General features: G+C 43.5%; 1 protein-coding gene across 7 annotated transcripts in view; it reads left to right on the top strand.

The window, feature by feature from the left end:
* The window catches only part of Marchf1 (membrane associated ring-CH-type finger 1), an 846,936-nt gene extending 819,348 nt beyond the window's left edge, over positions 1–27,588 (top strand). For 4 of the 7 annotated variants that reach the window (XM_085680340.2, XM_085680337.2, XM_085680336.2 and 1 more), the window contains 2 exons: positions 14,992–15,139; positions 25,511–27,588. In XM_085680340.2, coding sequence (XP_085536466.1) covers positions 14,992–15,139; positions 25,511–25,809 — 447 coding nt within the window. In that variant the 3' untranslated portion in view covers positions 25,810–27,588. The remainder of the gene's footprint in view (positions 1–14,991; positions 15,140–25,510) is intronic. The other 3 variants (XM_085680338.2, XM_085680339.2, XM_048442743.3) reach the window with 1 other exon arrangement.

The following is a 27,588-nucleotide window of genomic DNA, read 5'->3' as shown; positions in this document are numbered from 1 at the left end:
GGAAAAGTATTGTTTGGTCAATAGGACACTGCAGGACGTGATTGATTTGAACTTCACAGGGCCCTTTTGTCCTCACAAATAAGAAGAAAGGAAGTGAGAGGGCTTGAAGCAGTTATAAATACGCACTTAGTCTGAAGACAGGAAGTTAGGGGAGTTTACCCGTAAGAGTAACTTCCAAAGCAGAAGTCATCCTTGGTGAGACCTACTGTCACAGCAGAATGTGGGTCCTCTCCTCTGGAGTACTGTAGGGCTAGAAGCTGCTCCCCTTTCTCCCTTTAATCCTCATAGCTGCACACATGGCCTTTTGTTAACCCTAAGAACCCCATGCACTTAGTGACTGGAGATTTGGTGAATGTGACCCATTTGACTACCATGACCTGGGTCTTCCACGTCTGTCATCTGCCTCCTGCAAGTGCCAGAAGTTCATTTACTCTTTCTGCATAGCTCAGGCTGGCCTTCATCTGTTTCTGTGAATCTGAGCCCAGGGACTGGCCACATTGTAGATTTCAGCTCACATTTGGTGAGCTCAGCACCAGAAAAGGACCTTCATCCTGCCCCTCCTCCCTCTGCTCCCCCATCCCTGTCTCCTCAAAAGGACAGACATACTATTTGCATTCTTTCCTCCAGAAGAGGCTAGCTTACATACATGTCCCTTATGGCATTGACTTTTATGCCAAGTAATTGTAAAACTTCTTTGCAAACAATTGCATGAAGGACTTCGGCGAATGCCATCAATTTCTCTCTGCCCACTAACTAGTCTGTGTCAATCCTAAACTCTGTACTGCTTGACTCAGACTAAGTAGCAAGAGTCTTGACTACCTGGCCACTTTCCTCTCTTCTTATGCCTTTTTTTCCTTATGCACATCCTCAGCCAAACCTCTGTCCCAGATGATACTACATAGTTTAAGATAATCTAAAATTCCCTGCCCCTTCCTCTTATAACACAGTCAATCAGAAGATACTTATGATCTTCAATAGAAAAGAGATACTTCAATGGAAATATTAGAGCCCTGCCCTATTTTCAGTTTAGTGACAACTTTGTCTCTTTGTTGATGTTGTTAGTTTGACTGGTTATTTTTTTAAAAATTCTTTTATTTTGTGTGTGTTCATGTACTTGCACACATGCACACACATGTGCCACAGCACACATAGGGAGGTCAAAAGGTAATCCATGAAAATCAATTCTCTCCTTCTACCATGTGTGTAAGCCAAGGCTGTGTATTTGTTCCTTGCTGCCCAGACCCAAAATAATCACACAGAAACTATATAAATTAAAACTCTGCTTGGTCAATCACTCAGGTGTATTGCTAGCTAGCTCTTATATCTTAAATTAACCCATCTCTATTAATATGTGCATCACCATGAGGTTGTGGCCTACTGCAAGATTCCAGCAGACTCCAGCAGGCATCTTTCTCCTTCAGCGACCACATGGCATCTCCTCTTGATTCCGTCTAATCCTTCTATGTATCTTTTCCAACCTGACTGTATTCTGTTAAGCCATTGGCAGAAAGCAGTTTCTTTATTAACCACTGGCAATGAAACATATTTGTAGCACACAGAGGGGAATCCCACATTACGTGTGGGACCAGGGTGTTGGACTTCAGTCACCCAGCTCAGCAGCAGGTGCCTTATCCACTGAGCCATCTCACGGGCCATGACTGCTTGTTTTTGTGAAGCAGCAACTCACTCTGTAACCCAAGCTGATCTAGAGCTCACAGACAGTCCAAGCTGGCCTCAAATGTGAGACTGTCTTCCTGCCCCAGTTTCCTGAGTGCTGGGATGAAATTCATGAACCACAACATGTAATTTCTTTGGGTTTGACTGTTTTTGTTATTGTTGTTTTCTTTTCATTAGAAGAGATAATGAGATTAATGTCAGACTATTTAGTAATTTCTTCTGCCAGAAGGGGATCTAGTGATTCCAAGGAAATTAGCAGTTGATTCTTCAGTAGAGAAAATAGTTCATTATCTAGTAAACTCAGCAATCAAAAGTAAGTAGGCCTCAATAATAGATAACTGGGAAAGAAGGGTATAGAAAAGGAAGCAAGGTCACCCTATTTTTATAAGATTTCTAATAGGAAGGACAGAATGTAGCAGACTACAAAATAAGCCTTTAAAATAAGAGTTTTCCTTTTCATCCTCCATGCTGAGGATTAAGTCCAGAGCCTTGTGCGTGTCAGGCCAGAGCTCTTCGACTGAGCAACGTCCCCCACGACATTTTCATATTCTGAAACATCCAGCAGAAAAATGGCATCCGTATGGAATGTGTGTGTTACCAGGTCTCAGCAATTCCTCACAGAGCATGCTAACTTAAGGGGCCATTGCAGGAAACAGGGCCTCTGGCACAGTTCCCTAGGGACCAAGAAATCATTCTGGCATCCTCACACCTGAATTAGAGCCTGAGTCCCCTGGGGGTGTCCGTATACAAACCCATTTCTCCCTGAAGACATTAGCTATGGTAGGGTGGAAGGAGTTCCCCTTCAGTGATGCCAACATTGGCACAGATGTGACTGTTCCCCTATGTGAATAAGCATGTCGTGTTTTCTCCCACTTACGCCGTCACTCTTCCTGTGATTCTGACAATCATTTCCAACAAATTAAGCAACTTAAGAAGGGAAGGGTTTGCTTTCGTTTTTAAATTTAAAGTATAGGGAAGATGACCGAGAAGGCTGGGAGACAGGGACAGTGACAGAGAAGGCAGGGTGACAGAGAAGGTGACAGAGAATACCATGGTGACCGACAGGGAAAGGCAGGGTGACTGAAGCATGGGGCAGTCAGCCATATTGCATTCACAGTCTGAATTTACATAACAATCAGTTTTTCAATTGCATTATTATTGTGGTGTGACAACTTTATTGAATTGCTTCTCTCCTTCAACCTATTACCTGGTCTCTAAGGACTGAACTCAGATCACGAGATTTGCTCAGCAAAAGGAGTCACCTGACCAGCCCCACTTTCTCCTTTCTATTCAGTCTAAGACTTCAGCCTATGAGGTGGTGCCAATTGCATTCAGTGTGGGTATTTCCACTGCACTTAGTCGAGAAACTCTCTCATAGACATGCCCAGTAGTCTACCTCTTCAATGATTCTATATTCTGTAAAGTAATAATATTATTAAGCATCACTCCCATTACCAAGTGAACTTAGAATCAGCCCTGGGATGTGGAAACCATTGTATTCAAGGAAAATCTGGCCAGTTATGGTCACAAACACACTCTATTTTCCAAACACATCAGGTCTGCGAACCACAAACCCACAAACCTAGTCCAATGCCTCTCTATTTTTTGCAAGGTCATATTTATATTAAGTCATGGTAGTACAGTTTAAAGCAAAGGTTTCTAATATGGAACATTTATCAGGTCTCTTTGAGAGAACTCATAAAAACCATGGTTGATCCCCAGGAAATATAAACACAATATTCTGCACAGAATTTTTATGAGAAAATTGTGCATGCTTTGAAACCTCAGTGGTTTCTGAATGAAAGAAAGAGAGAGAGAGAAAGAGAGAGAGAGAGAGAGAAGAAGGGGGAGACGAAGGAAGAAGGAAGGAGGAAAAGGATAAAGAGGAAAGAAGAAAGGAAGAGAGAAAAAAGAAAAAAGGACGGAAGGAAGAGAGAGAAAGTAAGGAAGAGAGAAAAAAGAGAGAGAGAAAGAGAGAGAGGAAGGAAGGAAGGGCAAAAGAAAGAAACAAAGAAAGAAAGGAAGAAAGAAAGAAAAGAAAGAAAGAAAGAAAGAAAGAAAGAAAGAAAGAAAGAAAGAAAGAAAGAGTGAGCGAGCAAAAGAACAAACTATCTTTAGGTTCAAGAGGAAGTTCTATGGCTATATCTCATAATGGCAGTAACAGGTTCTGGTATGATATACTGCGTCAAATGCTCAGACATCATGTTCCAGCTTTTAAAAGCTTACCACCAAGCCTAATAACACAAGTTTGATCCCTGGAGCCCATATATTAAAGGAGACATCAGACTCCCATAGATTCCTCTGACTTCCAGACATATCCACCACTCTCTCTTCTACATATGTATACATCAATAAAGAGTAAAAGAACTCAGGAAGCAGAGGCGCTGGATTTCTGAGTGTCTGAGGCCAACCTGGTCTACAAAACAAGATCCAGGACAGCCACAGCTTTTACACAGAGAAATCCTGTCTTGAAACACAAAAACAAAAGAATAGAGACTAAAATGTCAAGTTTAAAAAGTCATGCATCATATCAAAATACTTTTAAAACTGATTTCAGATATTTTAATACAGACACTATCCATTTAAATGTGTTACTAGTTCTAAAACGTGAATCAATGAGTTATACACGAAAGCTGAACTTGCTTTACTTTCAGATGCAATGCAATATAAATGTTTCAGATTTGTTTCAAAATAAAGTGGTTAAAAGACTCAGTTTAAAAAAAACAGACTTCAACTCTAATTGAATTTTTTGTGCAATATTGAGATCTGATAGTAACATTGAGTTGGGACAGAATGGGAAGATAAGAGTGTTTTTGATCCAAGGAAGTAAGTCCAGGCAAAGGATTGTCCATAGAAGGGAGTTTACTATGGGTTCAAAAAAGAAACTTTTCTCTCTCTTTGCTGCCACCTAAAGGAATATTCTAGAGTGTTATTTTCCAACACAATGAAATGCAATTGAAAAAGCAACATAAGTGCTTATAAAATCAAAGCCTATTATCACTTATTGATGTGCAATTACACAGTCTCTTAATCTAATAAACACTCCAAACTCCACAGCTGCCACCCTAATCAGCGATCTTTCCCAACACCTAGAACAGCGCCCTGTACAATATGGTACTTTCTTCATTAGATCCTTAATTTAAAAAAAAAAAAAAAAACCAAAAAACAAAAAACACAAACCAATCTACTGGTTTCATGTTCATCCCGGTTTCATGTTCTGGGCCTTTGTTTCTTCTTCCAGAAAATGAGGGATTGAAAGTGAACAATTTAAAGTATTTTTTTAGTCAGGCCAGGAGGCAGGTGAATCTCTCTGAATCTGAGGTCAGCCTGGTCTATACAGTAAGTTCCAGGAAAGCGAGGCCTATGTAGAGAGACTGTCTCAAAAGACCAGTGGCAATAATAAATAAATCGATAAATGACAAATAAATAAATAATAGATAGACAAATAAACAATGTCTTTCTCACCAGGCCTGGAGGTACACACCTGCAACCCCAGTTTTTGGAATGCAGGGGGATCGTATCAGGCTTGAGACCAGCTTGGTCACATTCACAGGTTCAGGGCAGCCAAGACAATATTGACTGACTCTGTTCCAAGAGACAAACAGCCTCTCTTCTAATATTCCCAATCTCTGTGAATCTACTTGGCAAACGGAAACTCTCCTCCGTCCAAGGTTATGATCACTGAGCGATGGGAGAGCGACCTGGCTTGAGTAGCCCCCACATGTGCTGTGGAGAATCACTAAAGAGGAACAAACAAGGCACACCGGGCAGAAATCAGCATGAGAGATGGCTTCCCAGAGAGCAGCCTGGTCAATAGACACACGGCTGTGTTGATTCCAGGAGCCCCTAAATCTACTCCGAACAGGAACTGTGCCATTTCAGAAATGCAATGCGGCTCCTTTTGTGTGCGGCCTGTACAGTTGCTATGCATAATTAAGCATCCCCGTGAACATAGCATCATAGATTTGCTGAGGCATCAACACAGTGAAACTTCTTCTCCAAAGGAAATGATTTGCTATTTCTCCCCAGAACCTCCAGGAGAAACAGAAAAACCAATTTTTTTTTTAAAAAAAAAAACAAACCCTTGTTTAATCTGTTAATTAACATTTAAGTAATGTATGTTTTTAACATGATAATGGCAACTCCAATATAGGTAGATTTCAGGGAAAGATAAAAAGGAAGAAAAAATAGAACCACTAGTATAAGATTGTTATTATATATTCCCTTATCTCTCTAAAATATTCTTCTAAATGCTTCTTTTCTTTGAGAAGTCCTTTCCCTACACAAAATTATTGGAATTCACACTAATAATACAGCCTCGTAGTTCCTACCCCGAGCCATGAGTCCATGACGCAGCCTAGGAATTTGCCATTTTAATTGCTTACTCAACAGGCCCACACAGATGTGTCTGGGTAACATATATTACCGTGCCCTCAAGATAGATTAATCAAAAACGCATGTTTCTCTTTCCCTTTTGAGCTCCCAAATCGCCTTCGTGGTAGCACGGCACCCTCTAGTGGAAAATTTTGCTGTGTCATCCCCTACACGCGAAGTACAAAGATGTTGCTGGAAAAACCTATCACAAAAGGCTTGGTGGAAAACAATGGAGAGCTGAGGGGAGCGGTATAAAGGAAAACATCTCGATAATCTAGTATCGGGCTTATGCACAATTAAATATCAATGAATCTATAGTGTAGGTTTATATAATGTACACATATTTTAGGCAGGAAATTTTAGGTAAAGTTGACCACACAGAACCTTGGTTTCTTTTGTGCTCCGTTTCTGTCACTCGTACATCCCGCCAATTGTGGCTCTAAATTATCCGCAGGAAAAGGGCACCTGTGCTTTGATCATGTTCCACCCTTTTTGTTGCCCCCATTCCCTGGATACTACGGTCTTGTATCCATTCTTGGTACAACAGTTCGTACGGGGATGGCTTCGAGTACGCAGAAGGATATGCTCAGGTGATATGCATTCACTCTGTCATTTCCCGTCAGAGACTGGAGGCCTGCTCACTCCTGAACTCCTGACCAAGTTTGCTTCACGCCGCTCGGCTCTTCAGTCACTTGAAGCTTCACGAATTCAGCTGTCCACAGACAGGGTACAGTCTAGGAAAATGGGTGGAGCAGGATAATGAAAGCGATGGTGGGGACCCAGGCAGATCAGGTTTGCTACAGTGAAATAGAAAGAATTATTACCATTGTTTGAAGCCTACCGTGCACCTAAAGGAACTTTGTTTCCAAAGCCGGCTGCGATGCCCAGTTTGCTGACTGACTTACCGTGTGCTGCTTACATGTGTGTAATATACGACACAACCTCATCCACACAAGGGACAGCGTTGTAGAGTTGTGGCTGTAGCTCAGTGGTCTGGTGTGTGCCTGGCATCTGTGCAGTGCTGGGTTGAGCACCAACAGCACAAACTAAAGCAGATGATATTGTTCTTCAACTTTACCAAAGAGGAAAGTGAGATATAAGGATGGTGAGTTACTTGCCCCAAGTAAAATAAAGCTCTTTGTCAGTGTATGCTTCACCCCAGATTCAGGAGTGTCAATCAAATTGGCTGCAAGGTGTTAAGGTGAATGCGGCTGACCTATGCTCCTCCTGTCTGCTCCCCTTTCTCATTCTATGTCTTCCATGTTCTTTGGTTCCAGACTCTGCCATTATCTTTGCTGTCAGATGATTTCTCTTCTGCAAATTGACACTCATCTCTGCATCATCAGAGTATACCATGTATGTAACAGCTTGAGTTACACTTCACAATTCCTGGTACAAACTTAACCACCCTATCCATTCAGCTTCTGCTTGCTGCTCTTGCTTTAACTACGCCTCATCTTTAAAATGGTGTTCTAGCGACCCCTGGGGGTTTTGAAAAGTTGCATTTGGCGGCATTGGCTTCTCCACTTCTCTGTGCGCAGGAGCATCATGTGAGTGAGCTTGAAACAGAGCACTACACAGGAAAATACTGTTTTGGGGCATCAAACACCTTAGGAAATCTAACATTCCAAGGACTCTAGAAATCCGCGTGAAACGAGAGCACTGCAATTGCTGAGGTGGTCAGGATAGCTTCCCTGGGACATTTCCACCAGACTGCTGCCTACGTTTGGCATTTCACATGGCAGACATAACCTCGCACAAACACATCACATTGACGCCTTGGGATACTTATGTTTGTATATGGACCTGAACTACAGGTCTCATCCGTGCTAGGGAAGGACTCATTGAGCTGTACCTTCAGTCTTGGGGTGTTTGAGTCCCTTAATCTTTGATTAACAGAAAACATACAATAGGGCATTTGAGATAATCTGTAATATATTATATTCACTCCTAACAGATGAAGAAGCGAAAAGTATATAATCTTTTAGCTGATATCACCTACAGTATGCAAAGCAGATTACCTTTACCTCTCTGTCTCTATAGTTAACAAAATAAATCCTACCAATTATGATGAGGTTTGATACTCAGAAAAATTTAGCCCTTGTTACAAAGCTGATTGAGTGGATGATTTAAATCTGCAGGATCAGATACGATCCTTACCCCTCAGAGATGGCACCAACATTCTGAGTTAATCCAGAGGGTGAGGACAATCCAAGTCTACTTGGATGTGAGATGACAGAGTTCACATTATGATAACTGAGAAATGCTCACCACTTGGTTGGTTGGTTGGTTGCCCGGTTGGTTGATTGGTTGGCTGATATTTTGAGACAAGGTTTCTCTGCGCAACAGCTCTAACTGTCCTGGAGCTTGCTTTGTAGACCAAGCTGATCTTGAACTCACAGAAATCCGCCTGCCTCTGCCTTTGAAGTTCTGGGGTCAAAGGCATGTGCCACCACTGCCTGACTTCTCCAGATCCTTTTTAACCTATGGGTACTCTTCAGTATTTGCACTTGTTGGCCATTCTTGTCAGCACTTTAGACACAAGGAAATGGAAGAACAGAGAATTCAAAGGACTGAAACAGTTGGCTTCAAACAACTTACAGTTCAGGAAGCTGTGTGGAGTGGTTTGGTAGCCACTGAGGTATGGATGTGATTTCATATCAGGGAAAGCAGAGGCAAATGTGGCATCATCGGCTATGATGTTTGAAGAAGATTTGAACATCTGATTTTATTTGAGTCCTAATTTGAAAGCTCTTGGATCACATGTAATGTAAATAAATTACTGGCTGTCAAATAGGAAATAAGCAAAACCAAAACCAAACAAACAAAAATAACCTCAGGTGAGTTATACAGTCCTCATTGGAAGAGCTAGAATTTGACCCCAGAAATTTCCATCTTAGCTTAAGTAGTCCTTGGATCAGAGACCTGTTTCATGTGCGCAGAGAGGTGGCTCCCCTCCACAGGGCTCTGTCTTCTAGATACGTTAGTTACTTGATTTACTACTGTGACAACTGATGCTAGGGTTGATTTGGGCTCACAGTCTCAGGGTATCCAGTTCATTGTGGCAAGGGAGGAGGAAAGCAGAGAGCAGAGCAATGTGTGCCTATGCTCAGTCTCTCTCTCTCTCTCTCTCTCTCTCTCTCTCTCTCTCTCTCTCTCTCTCTCCCTCCCTCCCTCCCTCCCTCCCTCCCTCCCTCCCTCTCTCTCTCTCTCTCTCTTTCTCTCTTTCTCTCTCTCCTGGAACCCCAGACTGGCATAGTACTGCTCATATTCAGCGTAGATCTTCCCATGTCAATTAATTAACAGAATCTAAATAATCCCTTACGGACACGCCTGGAGATGTGTTACCATGGTGACCTCAAATCCTATCAAGTTGACAATCCAGATTACTCACAACTAACACTGAAAATTACTTGAAAACTACTTGTAATTATAACAGCCTCCCAGAACAGAGCACATTTACTGCCGTGTTTGCAGAATTCCTGTTACTCGAGAGTTCAAAAGGCAAAAGAAGACTCAATTTGAGCCTTAGCCACACAAGGCTATTGATTTGAGAGTCTCAACTATTCTTCTCCTTTAGAGTAAACTTAAGCTGTCATTTTTAGTAATATGGCTAACTGCCTGCAATATTACCTTTACTTCAACCAGATACCCATGACTTCCTCCAATCCTAAACTAACCCATGTACAGACTCCTCAAATGGCAACACAATATTTCTATTTTGATTGGGTATTTCACAGGCGCCTCTGGGTATGTGGCCCATCTCTTCCTGTTTCCATTCAAAATTCCTTTGAATGTGTTTCCCTGCAATGTCATGACACAAAACCCTTTCCTCTTGTCCCTATTGTCAAGAGAAACAGAGGAACTGGACACACACACACATACACACACACACGCTGTCCTTTCACTATGGTCCATGTACAGAGGTGCCAAACAACATCAATATTCACATTAAAAAACATGTAAGGGTTTAGTTATCAGTAACAAAGCCTGGGCATCCACATGGACAGTTGGGTGTCATTCTGTAAGGACAGGCTCACATCAGGGACACCTTCTGTCTTGTCTTTGACAGGAACTGCCTCTGTCACTCAGTAACCTCAACCAGCTACTATGTCTCAGGGTGGCTTTCCTGTTTCCCAGCATCCACCAAACGTTTAGGAATTCCACTAAAGATCTGAAGAGGTAAACTTTCCTTCTGGTGTTTGTAAATGATTGGCTACAGGTGTAGCTGTGACTTTTTATCTCAAAAGTTATTCCTCACAAATGTTCAGACTCTGTGATTTGGTTCCCTCCCAAAAAGTACTTGAAACCATAACATGATTCTATTTTAATAGGTTTGCCTGTCACTTCAACATTCATTTAGAAAGTAAAACTAAAATTGCAATGGAACTGCTTGTTTTAGTGAGCAATGAACTGACTGCCAACCACTTTATTCTGAACAAATTCACTGGTTATATGATTTCCTTTTACTCAGTATGATATATTTGCTTTATAGACAGTCAAGCCCTGCTGATTCTGTCCCCTTCCCTACTCTGTGCTGGGAGTGACAAGCACTATCTCTGCACTCCGCCAAGGTCACTCTACAAAAGACCCTCATTGGATCTCAGGATTTCATCTGTGTCACAGTAACCAGAGGTCTCGCTAACACCAGGATCACAGACCTTCGGGACGCTTCAGTGGGTCGAGGGCCTTGCAGCCAAACCTGGCACCAGCATTTAATTTAAGAACCCACACAGTCTAAACTCTCATTTACATTGTGGATTGTGTTACAGTGTCTACAGAATGCAATGCATTTCAGACCTGATGTATATGACAAACTCCACAGTGATAATACAAGAAGACTTGGAAAATTCCAAACCGTTAAAATGCAGCTTTGAATTTATGCAAATGAAATTATGGCAATAGTCAAAACAGATGGCTGGAAATTCCTAGCCCTGACTGTATAAAAACACAATACTGATAAGGACCCATGGGGACCAGTGCCACCAAGGAGCATTATTCGAGCTATCAGAGTATAGAGTCTCTAGAAATTCTGGGTTACATTAGAAATGAGAGACATACATAGGAGAATTAGGAAAGAAAGGAAGGGAAAGAGGGAGAAAGGAAAGAGAGAAAGGAGGGATGAAGGGAGGGAGAGAAGGAAGGAGGAAGGAATGAATCAAACAATTTTGCTCCATGCTTCGATGTTTGGTCATCTCAGTGAGAGAGAAAAGACCAAGGGTGATGAAAACACAAGGACCTAAGACCAGGGGATACGAAGCCCGAAAGCAAAGTCCTCGCCAGCTACGGAGGCAGTTTGTTTGGCCAACCGTAGTTGATGTGGTTTCAGGGTACAGAGGAAAACTTGACTCACGCCAGGAAGATAGGAAGCGGTAGAATTAAAGAGATGTGGGAAAGGAGCCAGGCGTGATGAGGTCAGCTTCTTGTGAGATCAGCACTCCAGAGACTGAGGCAGGAGGATTGTGAATCAAAGGTTAGCCTGGGCTACATGGTGACACCCCGTCTGAAACACTTACCAGTGGGGCGGGTGATGTGCGGGTCTACAAGATCACCTGGTGCTGATAGAAGGAAAAGGTCTGAGAACTGGAGGAGCCTCTGCAGGAGATGTCCCAAGTGTCACAAGGCAATCTGGGAACGGGAGCACAAGTCACACATTGCTTTATGGCACTGGGAGAGAGAGACAAAGGCAATGTGGATTTCCTCAGTGTTTCAGTTTAGTTTCACCCAGTCTTTAGTAGCCAAGCTTGCTACTGACTCAATTTCATCATCGCAAATATTAAACTACAGTACTTTCATAACTTGTTAAAACAAATCTTGTAACCTTACCTTCTCCATCTATTTGCCGTTGTGACTCCCTCTTTGTTGAAAAGTTTGTACACAAATCTGAGCAGAAATCAATGACTTGATTTCTGGGAGGCCCTGTGGAGAGGCCTACATGCAATAATGTCTTCATATGACAGAGGGCGCTGAGGTCCTGCATCTACACTGTGGAAAAAATTGATGACCTTCCTACACTTTCTCCTTAAAATGTTACTTCTAATTTCACTAATACGCAACAGTCTCTGAGCTCCTATTGCCCGGCACAGGGATCTTTGCCAATGATTTGTTCCTAACCTATCCACTCCTGGCATTTTTTTAGGCTCCATGATGGTAGACAATGTATTTCATTTCATAAAATAGCTTTTTAGATGTACGTTCTGATTTTTGAAAAGAGATTTGTTCATCTGTATTTCCAGGTATCTCTGTGCCTTCCTACCAGGGAAGCCAGAGAGCACAACATCACCTTGAGCTGAAGTCATAGGTGGTTGTAAAGGACTTGATGTAATCAAGATGTTGGCAAGGTCCCTGGCAAGTCCAGTGAGCACCGAGCCACCTCTCCAGTCTCAGAAGCCCTGATGGTTATGATTTTTTTGAAGCCAATTTTCTGATTGAAGGTGGACTGTGTGTGTGTGTGTGTATCTGTATGTGTTTACTAAAGTTAATATCCTGCTCTAGCATGCAGATGATCTCTACACAGAAATAATTGATTATTGTGCAACTTCACATCTTTTTTGATACCAGGGTGGTTTGAGAAATAGTTATTAAATCACAAGATGCTATTGGCAAATGGTACTATTCCTTGATTTCTATGTTATTCCAATTAACTTTATAGAAATATCAAAGATGGAACAAGATCTTATAATCAGTCTCTCTCAGAAAAGATAGCAGTTTTGCTGAAATCCAGTGCTCAGATTTCACAATTTCATATTGATCAATCCCCACTAGTGTCTGTTTCTTGGGTGGAATAGGATACTACAAGACTAGCTGCAGCTAACTTGACCTGAGATCCCTTTTCTTCCTTGAAGTTGCAGGATGATTGTGGATATTCTTTCTGGTCATGATGCTCTTGATACCTGGATAGCAAAGAGGGAAGGAACTAACACAGAGATCAAAAGGGCAATCCCTGGATCCATGAGGCAAAGTATTGATGCCCAGCTAGCTAGCCACTGAAAATGCTGGCAGAAGTGATGTCTGCCCTTAACCAAGAATGTTGGAAGTGCAGAATTTATCAGGGATCACAACAGACCTCAGGGCCAAGTGAGGAATGGCACCTGTCCACTCAGTCTGAATCTCTCCCACTAGCCTGGATCCATACCCCTAGTCTGGATCCCTGCCCCCCCCCAAACGTAAATCCTTGCCTCTAGTCTCAATCCCTGCACTTCTGGCTACCACAAACTCTTCTCCCGAGCATGAGACCAGCAGGGTCCAGACAAAGTAAATAACTCCAGCTAGTGGCAGATCCTGGACCTAGATACATGTCCTTCCTGCTTTTAATTGAACTATACTGAATCCCGCATGTTGCTAGGGCAGAAAAGGAGAGAAGCCTTCAGGAATTCCAAATGTTTTGCTTAAGCAAAGACATAAAGAATCAAGGCTTATTAAAAAGCTTTGCATACTGGTTCATAAAATCTAGAAACTCGAGAGACAGAAATAAATATTCCTAGCATGCAAAGATGACCCTACCACTGCCAGGACTTTAAAAGTTGAAAACACCTGTTTTAAACTATGATAAACAAACTTTCATTTCTACTTCATGTCTAAAGCTTGTGACCTTTCTTCTTTTGCTGACTGAGGGGGCAGTCACCAGCTTTCTGAGGAGTAGGACTCAGGGGACATGTGATGGTGGGAGAATTTGCAGCTTTCATGCAGTAAAGAGTCAAGGGCACTTTGAGAGACCTGCAGCAGGTTCTCCTTCCAGTTCTCCGACGTGAACCCTTATCTCTCTAGGATAGCTTTAAACATGGGGCGTTAACTTCCCCTTGAGTTCTCAAGCCTCCGCTAAATCCTTGTCCAATTGTCCTACCAAGCACAGGACACTCGCCCAGTTACATGGTGATCCCTGGAGCAAAAGCTGCCAGTCACTGCTTGTTAATGTGGTACCGCAATGGGCTGAAGCTGAAAGCAAATGTTTTCTGAAAAGCATAATGTTTTATTATCGTGTGTGTGTGTGTGTGTGTGTGCACATGTGACTGCAACACACACGTGTGTTTTCACCCACCACGCTCCACTGAGTTGCTTTGTTTCGTGACAGCGGTTCTCACTGAACCGGACCTCACCGGTTCCAGCAGTCTGCCTGGCCAGTGGGCCCCAGTGTCCTTCTGTCTCTGCCTTCCCCGTGCTGGAATTAGAGTCACTCACTACCATGCCCAACTGTTACCAGCTGAACCATCCATCACCACACCAGCCAATATCATACAGTATTGGGAACCTACCTCATTCCTGTTGCAGAATGAGGTACAGACCGGCTTCATCTATTTGGAGAGTAGGACATCCTCTGAAAATGGTTTAAAAAAAAAAACTAAAAATGGTATTACATGCATTTAGTCCACTATGTTGGCATTCCAAATGTAGGAGGAAGAGCTATTTATTCATCCCGGCCACCCAGAACTGAAATAATCACACAGAAATTGTATTAAAACACTGCTTGGCCCATTAGTTCTAGTTTCTTATTGGCTAATTCATATTAATTTTACCCATTTCTATTAATATGTATATCGCCATGTGGCAGTGGCTTACCTGCAAAGATTCAGCACATCTGACTCTGGTGGCTCCATGGTGTCCCACTGACTCTGCCTTCTTCCTCCCAGCATTCCATTTAGTTTTCCCTGTCTACCTAAGTTCTACCTTGCTATAGGTCCAAAGCAGTTTCTTTATTCATTAATGGTAATCACAGCACACAGAGGGAACTCCAACATTGTTTCTTACGAATTAAGTTCTCTTTCCTTTGTCAGTGATGATTTCATAGCTCTCCAAATGCATAAACTTACCTAAATACAGCAGCATGGCAAAACTGAAAACATGATGTTGACTTTGCACTGCACATCCCTGCCTGGAACATAAACTGAAAGCCAGCTATTCTGGTTATAAACGCGGTGGTGAGTGACTCATTTCTGCTTGTAGTGGGAAAAGCTCCAGATGACCACGAGTGAGAGAAGGAAAATATGCTGCTCCGTCACATTCCACATCATTGCCGTGACCTGTGTGGTGTGGTCTCTGTATGTGCTGATCGATCGGACGGCAGAGGAGATCAAGCAAGGTAACGACAATGGTAAGAACATGCCACCCTCCCTCCTCCTCCTCTGGAGTCCCATGATGGCACCCAAGGGCAGACAGGGAGCTGCTGCTGTAGCAATGGTAAGGACATGCCTCTCTCCCCCCTCTTCCCCTGGATTCCCATGATGGCACCCAAGGGCAGACAGGAGCTGCTGCCGAAGTTTAGGTTTTTGCTAGGTCCCCAGGTAGGATACCTGGACAAGGACCAGCACTTGCAGCCGAGCCTTCTCCAAACACCTCCTTAGCCAACTCTGCCTAAAAAGCATGGGCCACTTGGGATCCCACGTAAGGACTTGGGAAGTGTTAGGTCCCAGAAAACCTTTGAGTCAGAGATGCATGGTTATCATTCACCTCTTGGGAATTCCCAGAGGCTCGGGGAGCATCAAGCTCTGTCCAGTAGGAGAATACAAACTGTTAGAGAAGTGGAGAGTTTCCGAGCGGTGGCGGCACATGGCTTTTATCCCAGCACTAGGGAGGCAGAACAAAGCAGATCTCTGCGTTTGAGGCCAGCCTGGTCTACAGAGTGAGTTTCAGGAGAGCCAAGGCTACACAGAGAAACAAAGAAAAGAAAGAAGGAGATGGGGGATAGAGGGTTTTAAAGATTTTTTTAATTCACCCTACCTGTTGCTTCTTTGAAGACTCACAGTAACACTGTAGTACAGATATGTACTGGGTAGTTGATGCAGGGGATTAGCAGTGTAGCTGAAAAATTTAGCTAAGCCCACTTTGTGAAGGATTGTGTCTAGACTACAAAGAAAAAAATAATCTAAAATATATTCTTAAGGTTAAAGTCTTCCCAGACTTGTCCACTTAGGGGCAGCAGAGCACACCAACCTGCCTGTACTGGGAGCTCCCAGGAGTGGGAGGGATTTTGAAGGTTCCTGGCCTGCAAGACTCCTGGTGTGCACAGTAGTGTAAGGGAAGATCCCAGTGTCCTTCTCTAAGAACAAAATCATAAGGAAAGTCTATATCAAGTCTAAATATGAGAGAAGCAGGTAAGATGGGATTTTTTAGAATTCATTTATGTAACATCAACTAATTTATAACTGAATCAGTTACAGCAAACGTCTGGTTTTTGACATGCTAAAACTCTCCCCAAAGTTTTTGCATGTAAGGCTTCATATTAAATCTGGATTTAATAAATTCTCATTCTCATCCCTGCAGGTAGAACCTTAAATCAACAATTGCACATAATAAGTACCAGACACCTGGCCGTGCCTAGATAGACGCAGACTGTCCCCATTTCACAACACCCGACTCTCCCCCTTAGGAGTAAAGGGTGATCCTAGCAACTCAGGACAGATCTGATGACGCCTACTCAGAGGCTTCCTATTCTCAGGTGGCCAAGTAGAGCCCCCACTGGAGAACCACACATGACTAGACATTCTCCTGACATTGTGATGTACAAGAAGCAGGACTTCATTTCACATATGTTATATGCAGACAAGATTTCCATCGGAAACCCTCTTATTTAGTCAACTGCGCTTGTCTGATGCCTGAGATACATGAGTTGTGATTGCTTCAGTACCAGGAGGTTGATAGTCTCACATGGAGAAGAAACCACACCCCTCCTTTCTTCTGTCCCCCTCCTAATGCTCCCGTGACCATCCTTCTGTTCTTTTACCTTTAGCGCTGCTTGCATGCTGATAACCGCCCCTTCTAGTTTTATTCTCCGCTCATAATATATTCCAAAGCTTGCATCTCCCTCCCTCCTGAGAACATCTCTTGAAGTCTTCCAGAGACCCAAGGTCAGGACCCACACAATCTCCCACATCCAGCGTCAGCACCAGAAGAAAGACATCTCTAATAACCGGATCCCCCTCCTTTCTCTGCCCAGTCTCTCTTCTCCCTGAAACCAGTCACCGAATCCTCTGCACTCTGCCTCTGTCCCCAGAATCTTTCCATTCATCTCCTTCCCCACCAACAATATTCGTGTGAAAACTGTGTCTTTATACAAAGACAGACAAAGCCTCTTACCTAGACCATCTCCATTCTCCCCACCCTCAACGCGTGTTCATTAACTACTACAAAATTATGAATCCAAACATTATGCCCACTTAGTATTGTTAGTGTAACCCCAATTCCTTCTGGGGACTCTGCTGCCCCGAGGACCTATGTGTCAGCAATTGGATCAAACATCTTTCTTTCCCTGAGAATCTATTTCTAAATTCCTGCTCAGCTTTTTCCCTCTGTGCAAAATAATTCTTTCCAGGCTCTTTTGACCAACATGCACACTCACACACACACACACACGGAGAGTCAGAGAAAAAGCAAGAGACTTCTCTTGTACAGATCCCTAACCTAACTCCTAGGAAACTCAGCTCAAAGAGCCCAGGACCAGCAACACTTTGTTTCCTAGGAATTCACTAGAAATGTACGCTCCAGCCTTCTATTCCCCTAGATCTATGCATGTGGAACTGATGTAGGATGTGTAGCTCTGAAAGATACCACCCTGCTGCGTGTTACCACAGCTCTTGACACTTACCTTTGGGTGACCCTCTACTTTCCTTGAATTTTGTCTATGGAGTTTCTCTACCATCGCAAAGCCTGATGCTTCTCCCTGGACACCCAGACTTACTCCTTATGTGACTGTGTCGTGCAGCCTTGCTGAGACTCTCAGCCCCACCAAGAGACTCCCAACTAACTCAACTGATTGTTTATTTGTCTCCCTGGACTTGCTCAAAGCAGGCTTGGAGTAGTGTAGGGAGTTGTTATCTCTGCTCACCACATCTCTGTCTAGCACAGTGTGCAGAAGTCTATATCCAAGCTTTCCCACTCTTTAGTTTGTAGAATTTTCTTTGAAATGCTTCTTTCTCATTTCTATGTGGGTCACTGTCTTAACTGGGTTCTCTACTGCTGTGATAGAACACTATGACCAAAAGCAAGTTGTGGAGGAAAGGGTTTATTTCCACTTATACTTCACGGAGGGAAGGAAGGACAGGAGCTCAAACAGGGCAGGAACTTAGAGGCAGGAGCTGATGCAGAGGTCATGGAGGGGTGCTGCTTACTGGCTTGCTCTTCATGGTTTGATAAGCCTGCTTTCTTACAGAAACCGAGACAATCTGGCACCACTCACAATGGGCTCACTCCTCTCCCACTGGTGACCAATTAAGAAATAAGTACGGTGGTTTCTCAGAAAAGTGGGAATAAAGACCCAGCAATACTACTCTCGGGCATATACCCAAAGAATGTACACTTATACCACAAGGACATTTGCTCAACTATGTCCATAACAGCATTATTTGTAATAGTCACAACCTGAAAACAAATCAGATACCCCTCAACCAAGAAATGGATAAAGAAAATGTCATACATTTACACAGTGGAGTACTACTCAATTTAAAAAGCAAAGACATCTTGAAATTTGAAGGCAAATGGAAGGAACTAGAACAACAACAAAAGACCATCCTGAGTGTTGCCTCCACACTTTTCTGTGAACACCCGAACCTCGAAACAGGCACGCGCTTTCCCGAACCGAGCCCACGAGAACGGATTAATATCCTAAAGGGTTAAAACAGACACACACACACAAGAGACCGGGCTCATTCACCAAAGAGCAAGTGGCAAATGGCAACTTTATTAAGCATAAGTCGGGTATATACACTGTGGGGCAGAAAGACACCAGCCCCCCATCAGGAACAAGGAAAGAGAAAAATCAGGGGGCCGCACCCAAGGTTGGAGAGCAGCTGAACAGAGAACAGAGGAAGCCAGGTGACTGTGCTCAGGGTCAGAGAGAAGCTGACCTGGGAACCTTGCCAGGTGGAATCCACCTTGCTTGCAGGTGGAATTACCATAACAGAAGAGGGAGAGTTCTCTCTAAGCTATACCCTTGGGCCGTAGGTGAAATTATCATAACAGGAGAGGGCAGTTCTCTCTATGCTATACCCTCAAGCTGGTGCAGTGGAACCAGGAAGCAGAAGGCCCTGCATAGCGCCTTGGGCAAAATGGGGACCGACCTGTGTACCTACACCTGAGTGAGGTATCCCAGACCCAGGAAGACAAACACAGTATGAACTCACTCAGAGGTGGATATTAGACCTAAAACAAAGGATAACCAGCCTACAGTCCACAACCTAAGAGAAGCCAGAAAACATACATGGATCCCCCTGAGAAGGGGAAGTAGATAAGATGTCCTGAGCTCATTGAGAACATTTGGGGGGGAGGGGAGTAGGAAAGGGAGAAGGAGAGAAGGGAGGAGAAGATGAAGGATCAGAAAGGTTGAGTTAGGGGAAGGTAAGAGAGGGAGAGCAAGAAAAGAGATATCTTAATAGATGGAGCCCTTATGGGGTTAGCAAGAAACCTGACACTAGGGAAATTCCCAGGAACCCACAAGGATGAGCCCTGCTAAGAATTTAAGCAAGAGTGGAGGGTGCCTAAACTGCCCTTCCCCTGTAATCAGATTGATGACTACTTTAATTGTCATCATAGAACCTTCATCCAGTAGCTGATGGAAGCAGATGCAGAGATCCACAGCTATGCCCTGGGCAGAACTCTGGAGTCCAGTTGTAGAGAGGGAGGAGTGCAAAGGGATAAGACCATGATGCGGATACCCACGGAAACAGCTGGCCTGAGGTAGTGGGAGCTCACTGACTCCAGACTGACAGCTGAGGAACCTGCATGGGACTGAACTAGGCCCTCTGAATGTGGCTGATAGCTGTGCGGCTTGGGTAGTCTGTGGGGCCACTGGCAGTGGAACCAGTATTTATCCCTAGTGCATGAACTGGCTCTTTGGAGCCCATTCCCCATGGAAAGATACCTCATTCTACCTAGATACAGGGCAGAGGGCCGTGGTCCTGCCTCAAGTGATGTGACAGACTTTGTTGACTTCCCATGGGAGGCCTCACCCTCTCTGAGGAGTAGATGGGGGGATGAGGGAGTGGGATGTGGAGACGGAGAGGGTACTGGTATTGATATGTAAAATGAGAAAAGATTGTTTTAAAAAATAAATTTAAATTAAAAAAAAAAAGAAAAGAAAAAAGAAAGTGCCTTTCAGCTGGATCTTATGGAGGGAGGCACTTTCTCAATTGAGGCTCCTTCCTCTCAGATGACTCCAGCTTGTGCTAAGTTGACATAAAATTGGCCAATACAACTGACCCTTTGTCAACTTGACACACAAACATCGTTTTTCAGTTAGAGATTTCCTTTTCTCATGTATCCACAAGATGGCACCTTAGTATTAATAACATGATATAAAACATACATAACTTTAGAAGGCCCACAGTTCTTACCAATGCAAACACCTCAAAAGTTCAGTCTCTTAAAAATATCCAATCTCTGTAAAAATTCAACCTCTCTTTAAAAAGTTCAAAGTCTTTCAGCTGTGGGCGCCTGTAAAAATCAAACTAACTCAAATGCTTTCTTCGAGAGGGAAGAAGGCACAGTCACGATCTCCAAAAGCCAACTCCTCCAGTGTAAATAACTCAATGCCCGACGATCTGGGACTCACTCACAGTCTTCTAGGGGACCTCTAAGGACCATGAGTCCCTTCTCTGGTGCTGCCATCTGCAGCACAACACAGCTACAATACTTTAGACCGCAAATACCCCTACAGAAGTCTGATTTCCCCATAAAGACCTTGGTGCTGGTGATGTAGCTCAGTTAGGAGAGTGCCTGCCTGGTAGCTGTTGTGATGTTGGTCCTCATTACCACATAAACAGGGTGTGATGGCTGCACCCACCATCTTGGCGAACAGGAAAGGGGCAGAGGGATCAGAAGTTCAGCCATTTTTGGCTACAGAGCGAATTCAAGGCTAGTGTAGGCTATATGAGACTCTTTTTTTTTTAAAAAAAAAAAAAAGTTTAGTGATAATCCAGATTTGACTTCCATGCAGAGATTAGATAGTGTTTGTATTATTTCTGCTGCCTATCAGAAACTACAATGAGATCATCTTTCTCTTTGATATTATTTTATATTTGGTATCTTTGGTCGCTTAGGAAGCTGATCTTTGTGGAGCAGAAGAGTCTGTGGCTCCCCGCACAGCTGTGCACTTGTGGGACAGCCTTTCCCCCATATGGCCAGGCAGCATGCACATCTGGAGGAGTGGCCTGAAGCCCTCCTTCTCCCACACACTGTGGGATGACACCGCTACCGGCGGAGCTCTTAGCATCTTAATCTTCCTCAGGCATTGTGAACGCTGATTCTGAGTTTACCTTTGAAGTCACTGGACAAGGACTGTATAACTTAAATGGCTAGGATATTTTAAATCCATCCAGAAAACCTCAAGAAATGTCTAAAGAGGAACAAATTGCTCTTTCCAACCAGAACAGACGCTGAGTCTAAAGAAGTGATTTTTCCTGTAGTGACAACAGGAGATAAACAGCCTTTTGTGTAGTTGAAGATACTGCTCTCTTAGAGTAGGCATGTCTGGTCCCCCACCACACATGGCTCACCACCTCCCTGTCTCACATTAACAATCTAAATTATTGCTGCCACTGCCTCTTCCACTTGAGCAGCAATTGGTCCTCCTGGGTCTTCCTTATGTGTTCTAGACAAATAGTTAAGTATATTAGTTTATTTTTTTTAAAAAGACCTTTTTTTTCTTAAACAAAAAAGCAACAGTAGTTTGTGCCATGAACTGAATGTTTCTTCTACAGGGATTTGTATTTTCTTTTAGAATACTGTTATGTTTTCAGGGCTGATCTTTTGGCACTGGGCAACCAAATACTGGCAGATTCTCCTCTAGGTCAGGGCCATGTCTTATTTTTCAGAGAGCGCTTGGCATTGGTGGAAGTTCAAAAGAGTTCTCTGGCCATAGCTGTAGCAGTAGCCATAGCCAGAGTGACAATGGTAGCCATAGCTGTAGCCACAGCCAAAGTGACAATGGCCGTAGCTCGTAGCTGTCGCTGTAGCTGACTTCTAGAGATCAGTACAACCCTAATACGACAGACACTGACTAGCAGTTCCTGGCAGCCCAGGATGCTAGCCCTGCCTCTTCTCTGGCAGTTGTGCTGAAGAAAATCATCTCTTCAAAGCACAGCTTCCTCATTTGGGAAACCAAGAAAGCTAGACTCTGTGCCTTCTAGAGGCTTTTTGATATGACTCGCTTTCAGACGTCATGAAGTAGGTTTTTGCATTGGGTTAATTGAGATGTGATTATATAAGTGTCATGTCACATCGTTCATAGTTTACACTGAATTTTCAATTTTAATATTATTTAAGAACTTAATTGGAATAGTAAAAGTAATTAAGAAAAAATACACATTGTGCCATTTAATTTACAAAACGGTAAAGGGGAAAGCAGAGAGCATCAAGTCACACACGCTTCCTGTGCGGTGCGTGTAATCAAAGCGCCAGCCGGACACATTCCAGCTGAGTAGTGTGATATTTCGTCATGATATGCAGTGTCCCTGCAGCTTCTGAGTCCTCTCCTTTGCTGCTGAGAGATTTAAAAGCTTTAAACATCCTAGGTGTTTCCAGTCTCGTGACACAATATACAGGGCCCTAAGAAGTACCATACATAAAAGAGAGATATAGAGATAGACTATTGGTTTACAGAGGGAAAAAACGTTAACTAACAGCCACATTACAAGTCCATCTGGGGCCTTCTGATTTCTCTGATTTGGCTTAAAGAGAGAACAGAGTACAATATCGTTAAGATGTCTAGTCTATGTGCCAGAGAGAAGGACAGAGAGCTGGCTCTGCCATCAAGGAAAATGCATTTTCTGAGAGGCAGAATTCCTAGGGAAGAAGCGTGTCTGAAAGACCCAGGGACGGTGGCCCAATTTATAAGCCACTGCCATTTGTTTAGAAGCTTGATATAAGTATTCCCTAACAAATTCAGTGCCCATAGCTGCTCCTTCCTTCTGTGGAAGGACCTTTTCATTGATTTTTGACAGTCTTTTTGAGGTGTCCCTCTGGTGAAAAGAATGAAAATTGCTAGGGATGCTGGGTGCACATGGTGAGGCTGACTACATCTGCCTCTGTGCCAATGCCGTGGTTGGCAGTTAACCGGATTTCAGAGCCCTGGACTTTGGAGGCGTGAGGACGTCGGAGCCTACAGGAAATGAGAAATATTTGTGTGTGGGTACCACAGAAATTGCTGCTCTTCATGTTCACCTCGTAAAGTCAGCCCGGGACATGGAGCCCCCAAGTCACCCGGGCCGCCACACTGATTGTTCACAAGCCACACTGTTAATTCACTGAGCGAACACCAAGGACCCCATGGGGAGACGTGATTTGACCTCCATTTTTAGGCAATGCGTCAGCTGGGTTCTACCACGTAAAAATCCAGCCACACATGGTGACTTAGAACAGCGACCATTTATTTCACCTCATTCTGGGTTTCGGTTAGGCATCTGTTCTGCCTGAGCCAGGTGGGCTGGTCTCTGCAGTCAACCGTTGCACCTGGAGAGAGCCGGCCCCCCAACCAGCAGCTGCATGGTCAAGCATAGGTTCCTTTACCTGTTTGGCAATGGAAGGAGATTAGCTAGAACGGCAGGCGCAGTTAAACTGTGTAGGAGTTTGGCTATTTTTCTAAATATTTGTGGTGTGTGTGTGTGTGTGTGTGTGTGTGTGTGTGCGCGCGCGCGCGCGCACTGGAGGGCAGAAAATGGAAAGCAGACGTAAGCACTCTGACAACATAAACTAGATCATGTCCCCTTAAAGAATAATAGCTGAGCTACCTATCTCTCCAGCTTGGCTTTGTTATTGTTCTAATTAGCTAGCATGTTGGTCCTGCCTTCCTAACAGGACAGTTGCAGGGAATTCAGAAAGGAGCAAGATGGCTCAGCAAGTAAAGGCGCTTGTGGAGAAGCCTGAGGGACCTAAGTTTGACCCGTGCGACCATAATGCCCACTCGGGACTTCTCCAAAGTCCTGACTCAGGAAGTCCGGATGGTCTCCAGCACCTCTCCCAATTTAATATTCTCAGTCCTTCCACTTGCTCCAAAGAGAATTAATTGACATTAGTAGCATTTCTAGTGGAATTCTATGTAGACAATGTGAAGTATTTTGAAAAAGGAATTTGCCGTTTTAGACAGCAAAAACATTGTTTTTCCTTAGACGACAAAACCAAAGGTTGACTTAGAATGCTATGGTGATAGAGATCATACAGTTTCACAGAGAGTAGCAGGAAGTGATGTCACTAATTGAAGCATGAATTCGGTGTTTGTCGACCTCATGGCACAAACTGCATCCTTTTCTCACTGGAGTGGGCGCTCATGGATCGGTAGTTGATAAAGAGAATGGGGACAGCTCATGCTGCAGCCTGAGCCTGTATCGGGACGGGGACAGCTGGTTTCCAGCAGTAAACAGAGAGAACTTTAGATAACGTATAGGAGAGAAGTAGCTGAAGGGAGCTTCCTGGCTACGCAGAAACCTTCTTGTAAATTCTACTGGACACCCCTAATCCACTGTAGAGATAAGCTTTCTATTTGATTACTTAGAGAAGCATAGAAATTCAGGTAGGTGAGCAAAGTTGGAAAGAGATTAAGGTGGCATCAGCAGCAGTGGGGAGAAGTTTCCTGACAATAACATAAATCCATTTAAGATTAGAGAGTTGCCCCCTACAATTTTTCAAAGGAAAAGTTTCATTTTCAAACCAAAAGCGGTTACATACTTAAAGAAAATCTTTTCTTATAAAGATCCAGGGAAGTCATGTTTGAGAAATACTAGCTTTGTAAATGGCCAAGAGGATAGAAAATATGAAAGCTTTTGCCAGCGTCCCAAAGTTCACATTGTCCACAAAAGAAATCTTTATAACCAGGGCTCATTGACAACCTTGCAGCCTCAGCTCTGTGAGTGAATCAGTAGTATTGCTTCCTGAGAAGTCTGAACATACTGAAGATGCCCACTGCTTCAGAGTCTGGGGAACTACAAATTGACCCTGTTCCCTTTGGCTGACCATGCGCCACAACATACATGATTCAAGAAAGCATTTGTGTAGGGTGTAACATGAGGGGGCCTACTTGTTTGTGTTTTCTGTGCCTCCCAGTACCCCACAGCTGTTTAGTCCCAGAGAAAATCAACCACAGAGAACTCCGTAAGTTATAATGCTGATTGGCCCATTAGGTCAGGCTACTTATTAGCTAACTCTCACATCTTGATTAGCCCATTATTCTGATCTATTTTAGCCATGTGGCTCAGTACCTTTTTCCAGTGGGGCAGCTTACATCCTCCTGCTTCAGTGGTCTGGGCAGGAGTGGGAGGAATTAACTTCCTTCTCCCCAGAATTCTCCTGCTCTCCTTGCATCATTTCCACTTCCTATCTGGTTTTCCCACCTACACCTCCTGCCTGGCCAATCAGCGTTTATATAAAACATGATTGACAGAATACAGACAATTCTCCCACACCAGTAGGGATCATAGTGGGGGAGACCAAATGGAGACAGGCCAGGTTGATAACACCTCCCGCTCTTTCTGTCTCACAGGTGTGCTGGAATGGCCATTTTGGACAAAACTGGTTGTGGTGGCCATTGGCTTCACAGGAGGTCTCGTCTTCATGTACGTACAGTGTAAAGTCTACGTTCAACTGTGGCGTAGGCTGAAGGCCTACAACCGTGTCATCTTTGTGCAGAATTGCCCAGACACTGCCAACAAACTGGAGAAGAACTTCTCATGTAATGTGAACACGGAAATCAAAGATGCCGTGGTTGTACCTGTGCCCCAGACAGGTTCAAATTCACTGCCACCTGCAGAGGGCGCCCCGCCCGAAGTCATCCCGGTTTGATGGCGCTGGAGGGCAACTTCATCACAGAAGGATCTTTGCAGCCCTTGCCACAACATTCAGAAATGCTTCTGCTTTGGTGGCTTCCTTGTCTTCTCCGTTCCCCTACTGACTTGTTTGTCCTGACTTGGAGCAAAAAGGAAACGAGGAGAAAATAGCAAGTGAGCAAGATCCCAAGAAGCAGAGCCTGTAGTGAGACCTGCAAAGGTGAAGGGTCTGAGGGAGTGAGTGCGTAAGGAACGCTTGGTACACGCAAGGCTTCCAGCGATGAAAGATTGGACGGACATGTGATCCTCTTTCAATCAACGCAGAGAGAATCCCAGATCAGACCTCAGATGCGGTCTACGCTTCTTTAGAGAGTTCAGTCACTGGAAGGGACACACATCTGGTCCTAAGCCTGAAACTGTGTGCGTCGTCCCGGAGTCGTCACCTCGGAGGCGAGCTTGGAGGACTTGAGGTTTTTTTACACTTTGACAGCTGATTTTTCTGGCTATTGTGAAGTCTTGTTATTTTGACAGATGCATGTTTTTAAATGGATGCGAAACACATTTGAAGACAGAAATGTTTGGAGTTTTGTTTCAATTTAAATCATGAAGAGTTTCAGAGCATTGTGGAGCTTAGCTAGCGCCGGGTTCTGAAAGGGACCATCATGCCGTGCTTTATCTGGTTCTTCTCCCACAGTGCTCGAAAACAGACACATAACATGAGTTGAAAATGCAGATGTAAATTGAAATCTCCTAGTGTGCCCCATTAGGAAAAGTAAAAATAGGCCAATTTTTATAATTTATTCAGCATTATATATACAGGTTATTTTATGTCATCAGTGGAAAAGAATATTAAAATAGCTCTCATCTTTTTCTTGAACCAAGTCTTCAAAATCCAGCATGTATTTATGACACACTGCAATCTGAACGAAGTATGTTGGACAGGATCTAATTAAAGATATTGGACAGCAAAGCCTTTTCATTAAAAACTACACCTGTCTCACCTAACAGCTGAACACTTCAAAACAGCAGTTTAATCCATTATTTTGTTTTGCAGTTTCATTTAAGCATTGATTTACAAAGCATTAAACTCATCAAATTACGTATTCCATCTTGAACTCGGTGAAGGTACAACTTCTCAAAGGGATGAAAAAACAAAAGTATGGGGAGTCAGTGCAATCTGTAGCTATGTTATGAAGTTAACTTCTGCGTGGTACCCATAAAGTAATCATGAGAGGGAAATAAAAATTAAGTATCTTGTTACTAAACCAGATGTGTTAAGGCTTTAAAAACCCATATGGAGTGTCAATGTGACAGGTGAGCTTCTTAACTAAGGATCTCAACCATGTTCACACCTGACAGCATTCGCTTACTCGGAAGTAAAAATATTCTCGATTCTATGGTGAGTGATGAGCTGGTTGTCAGTTCAACTGTTGAGTACCGTGTTCTATACAGATTCACATAAACTGATCGAACATCGAGGTGAGCTAGGTAAATAACCATACAAAGTTATCTGTCAAAGATCACATGTTTAAAAAGTGACGTTTTAGTTAGCTGTCATTATTTATTGTCCTTAAAAGGCAGAGATGGCCATTAAAACCAAAGCATGGGCATCATGTTGCACAAAGCTGGGCACCACATCCATGCACTTTGTAATTATCAGTGTTTGTTTTTCTTGAATTATCAAAGGAAAAGGGAAAAAGAATCTTTCAATGAGAAGAGTATGATATTTGTAGTGATTGACACTGGGTCCAATTAGTCCCATCCTTAGAAATAAAGACATAGTAAACAATGTCAA

Source organism: Myodes glareolus, chromosome 23, assembly GCF_982192425.1.
Source record: "Myodes glareolus chromosome 23, mMyoGla1.1, whole genome shotgun sequence".
Taxonomy (NCBI): Eukaryota; Metazoa; Chordata; class Mammalia; order Rodentia; family Cricetidae; genus Myodes; species Myodes glareolus.
This window is presented reverse-complemented; position numbering and strand designations above follow the sequence as displayed.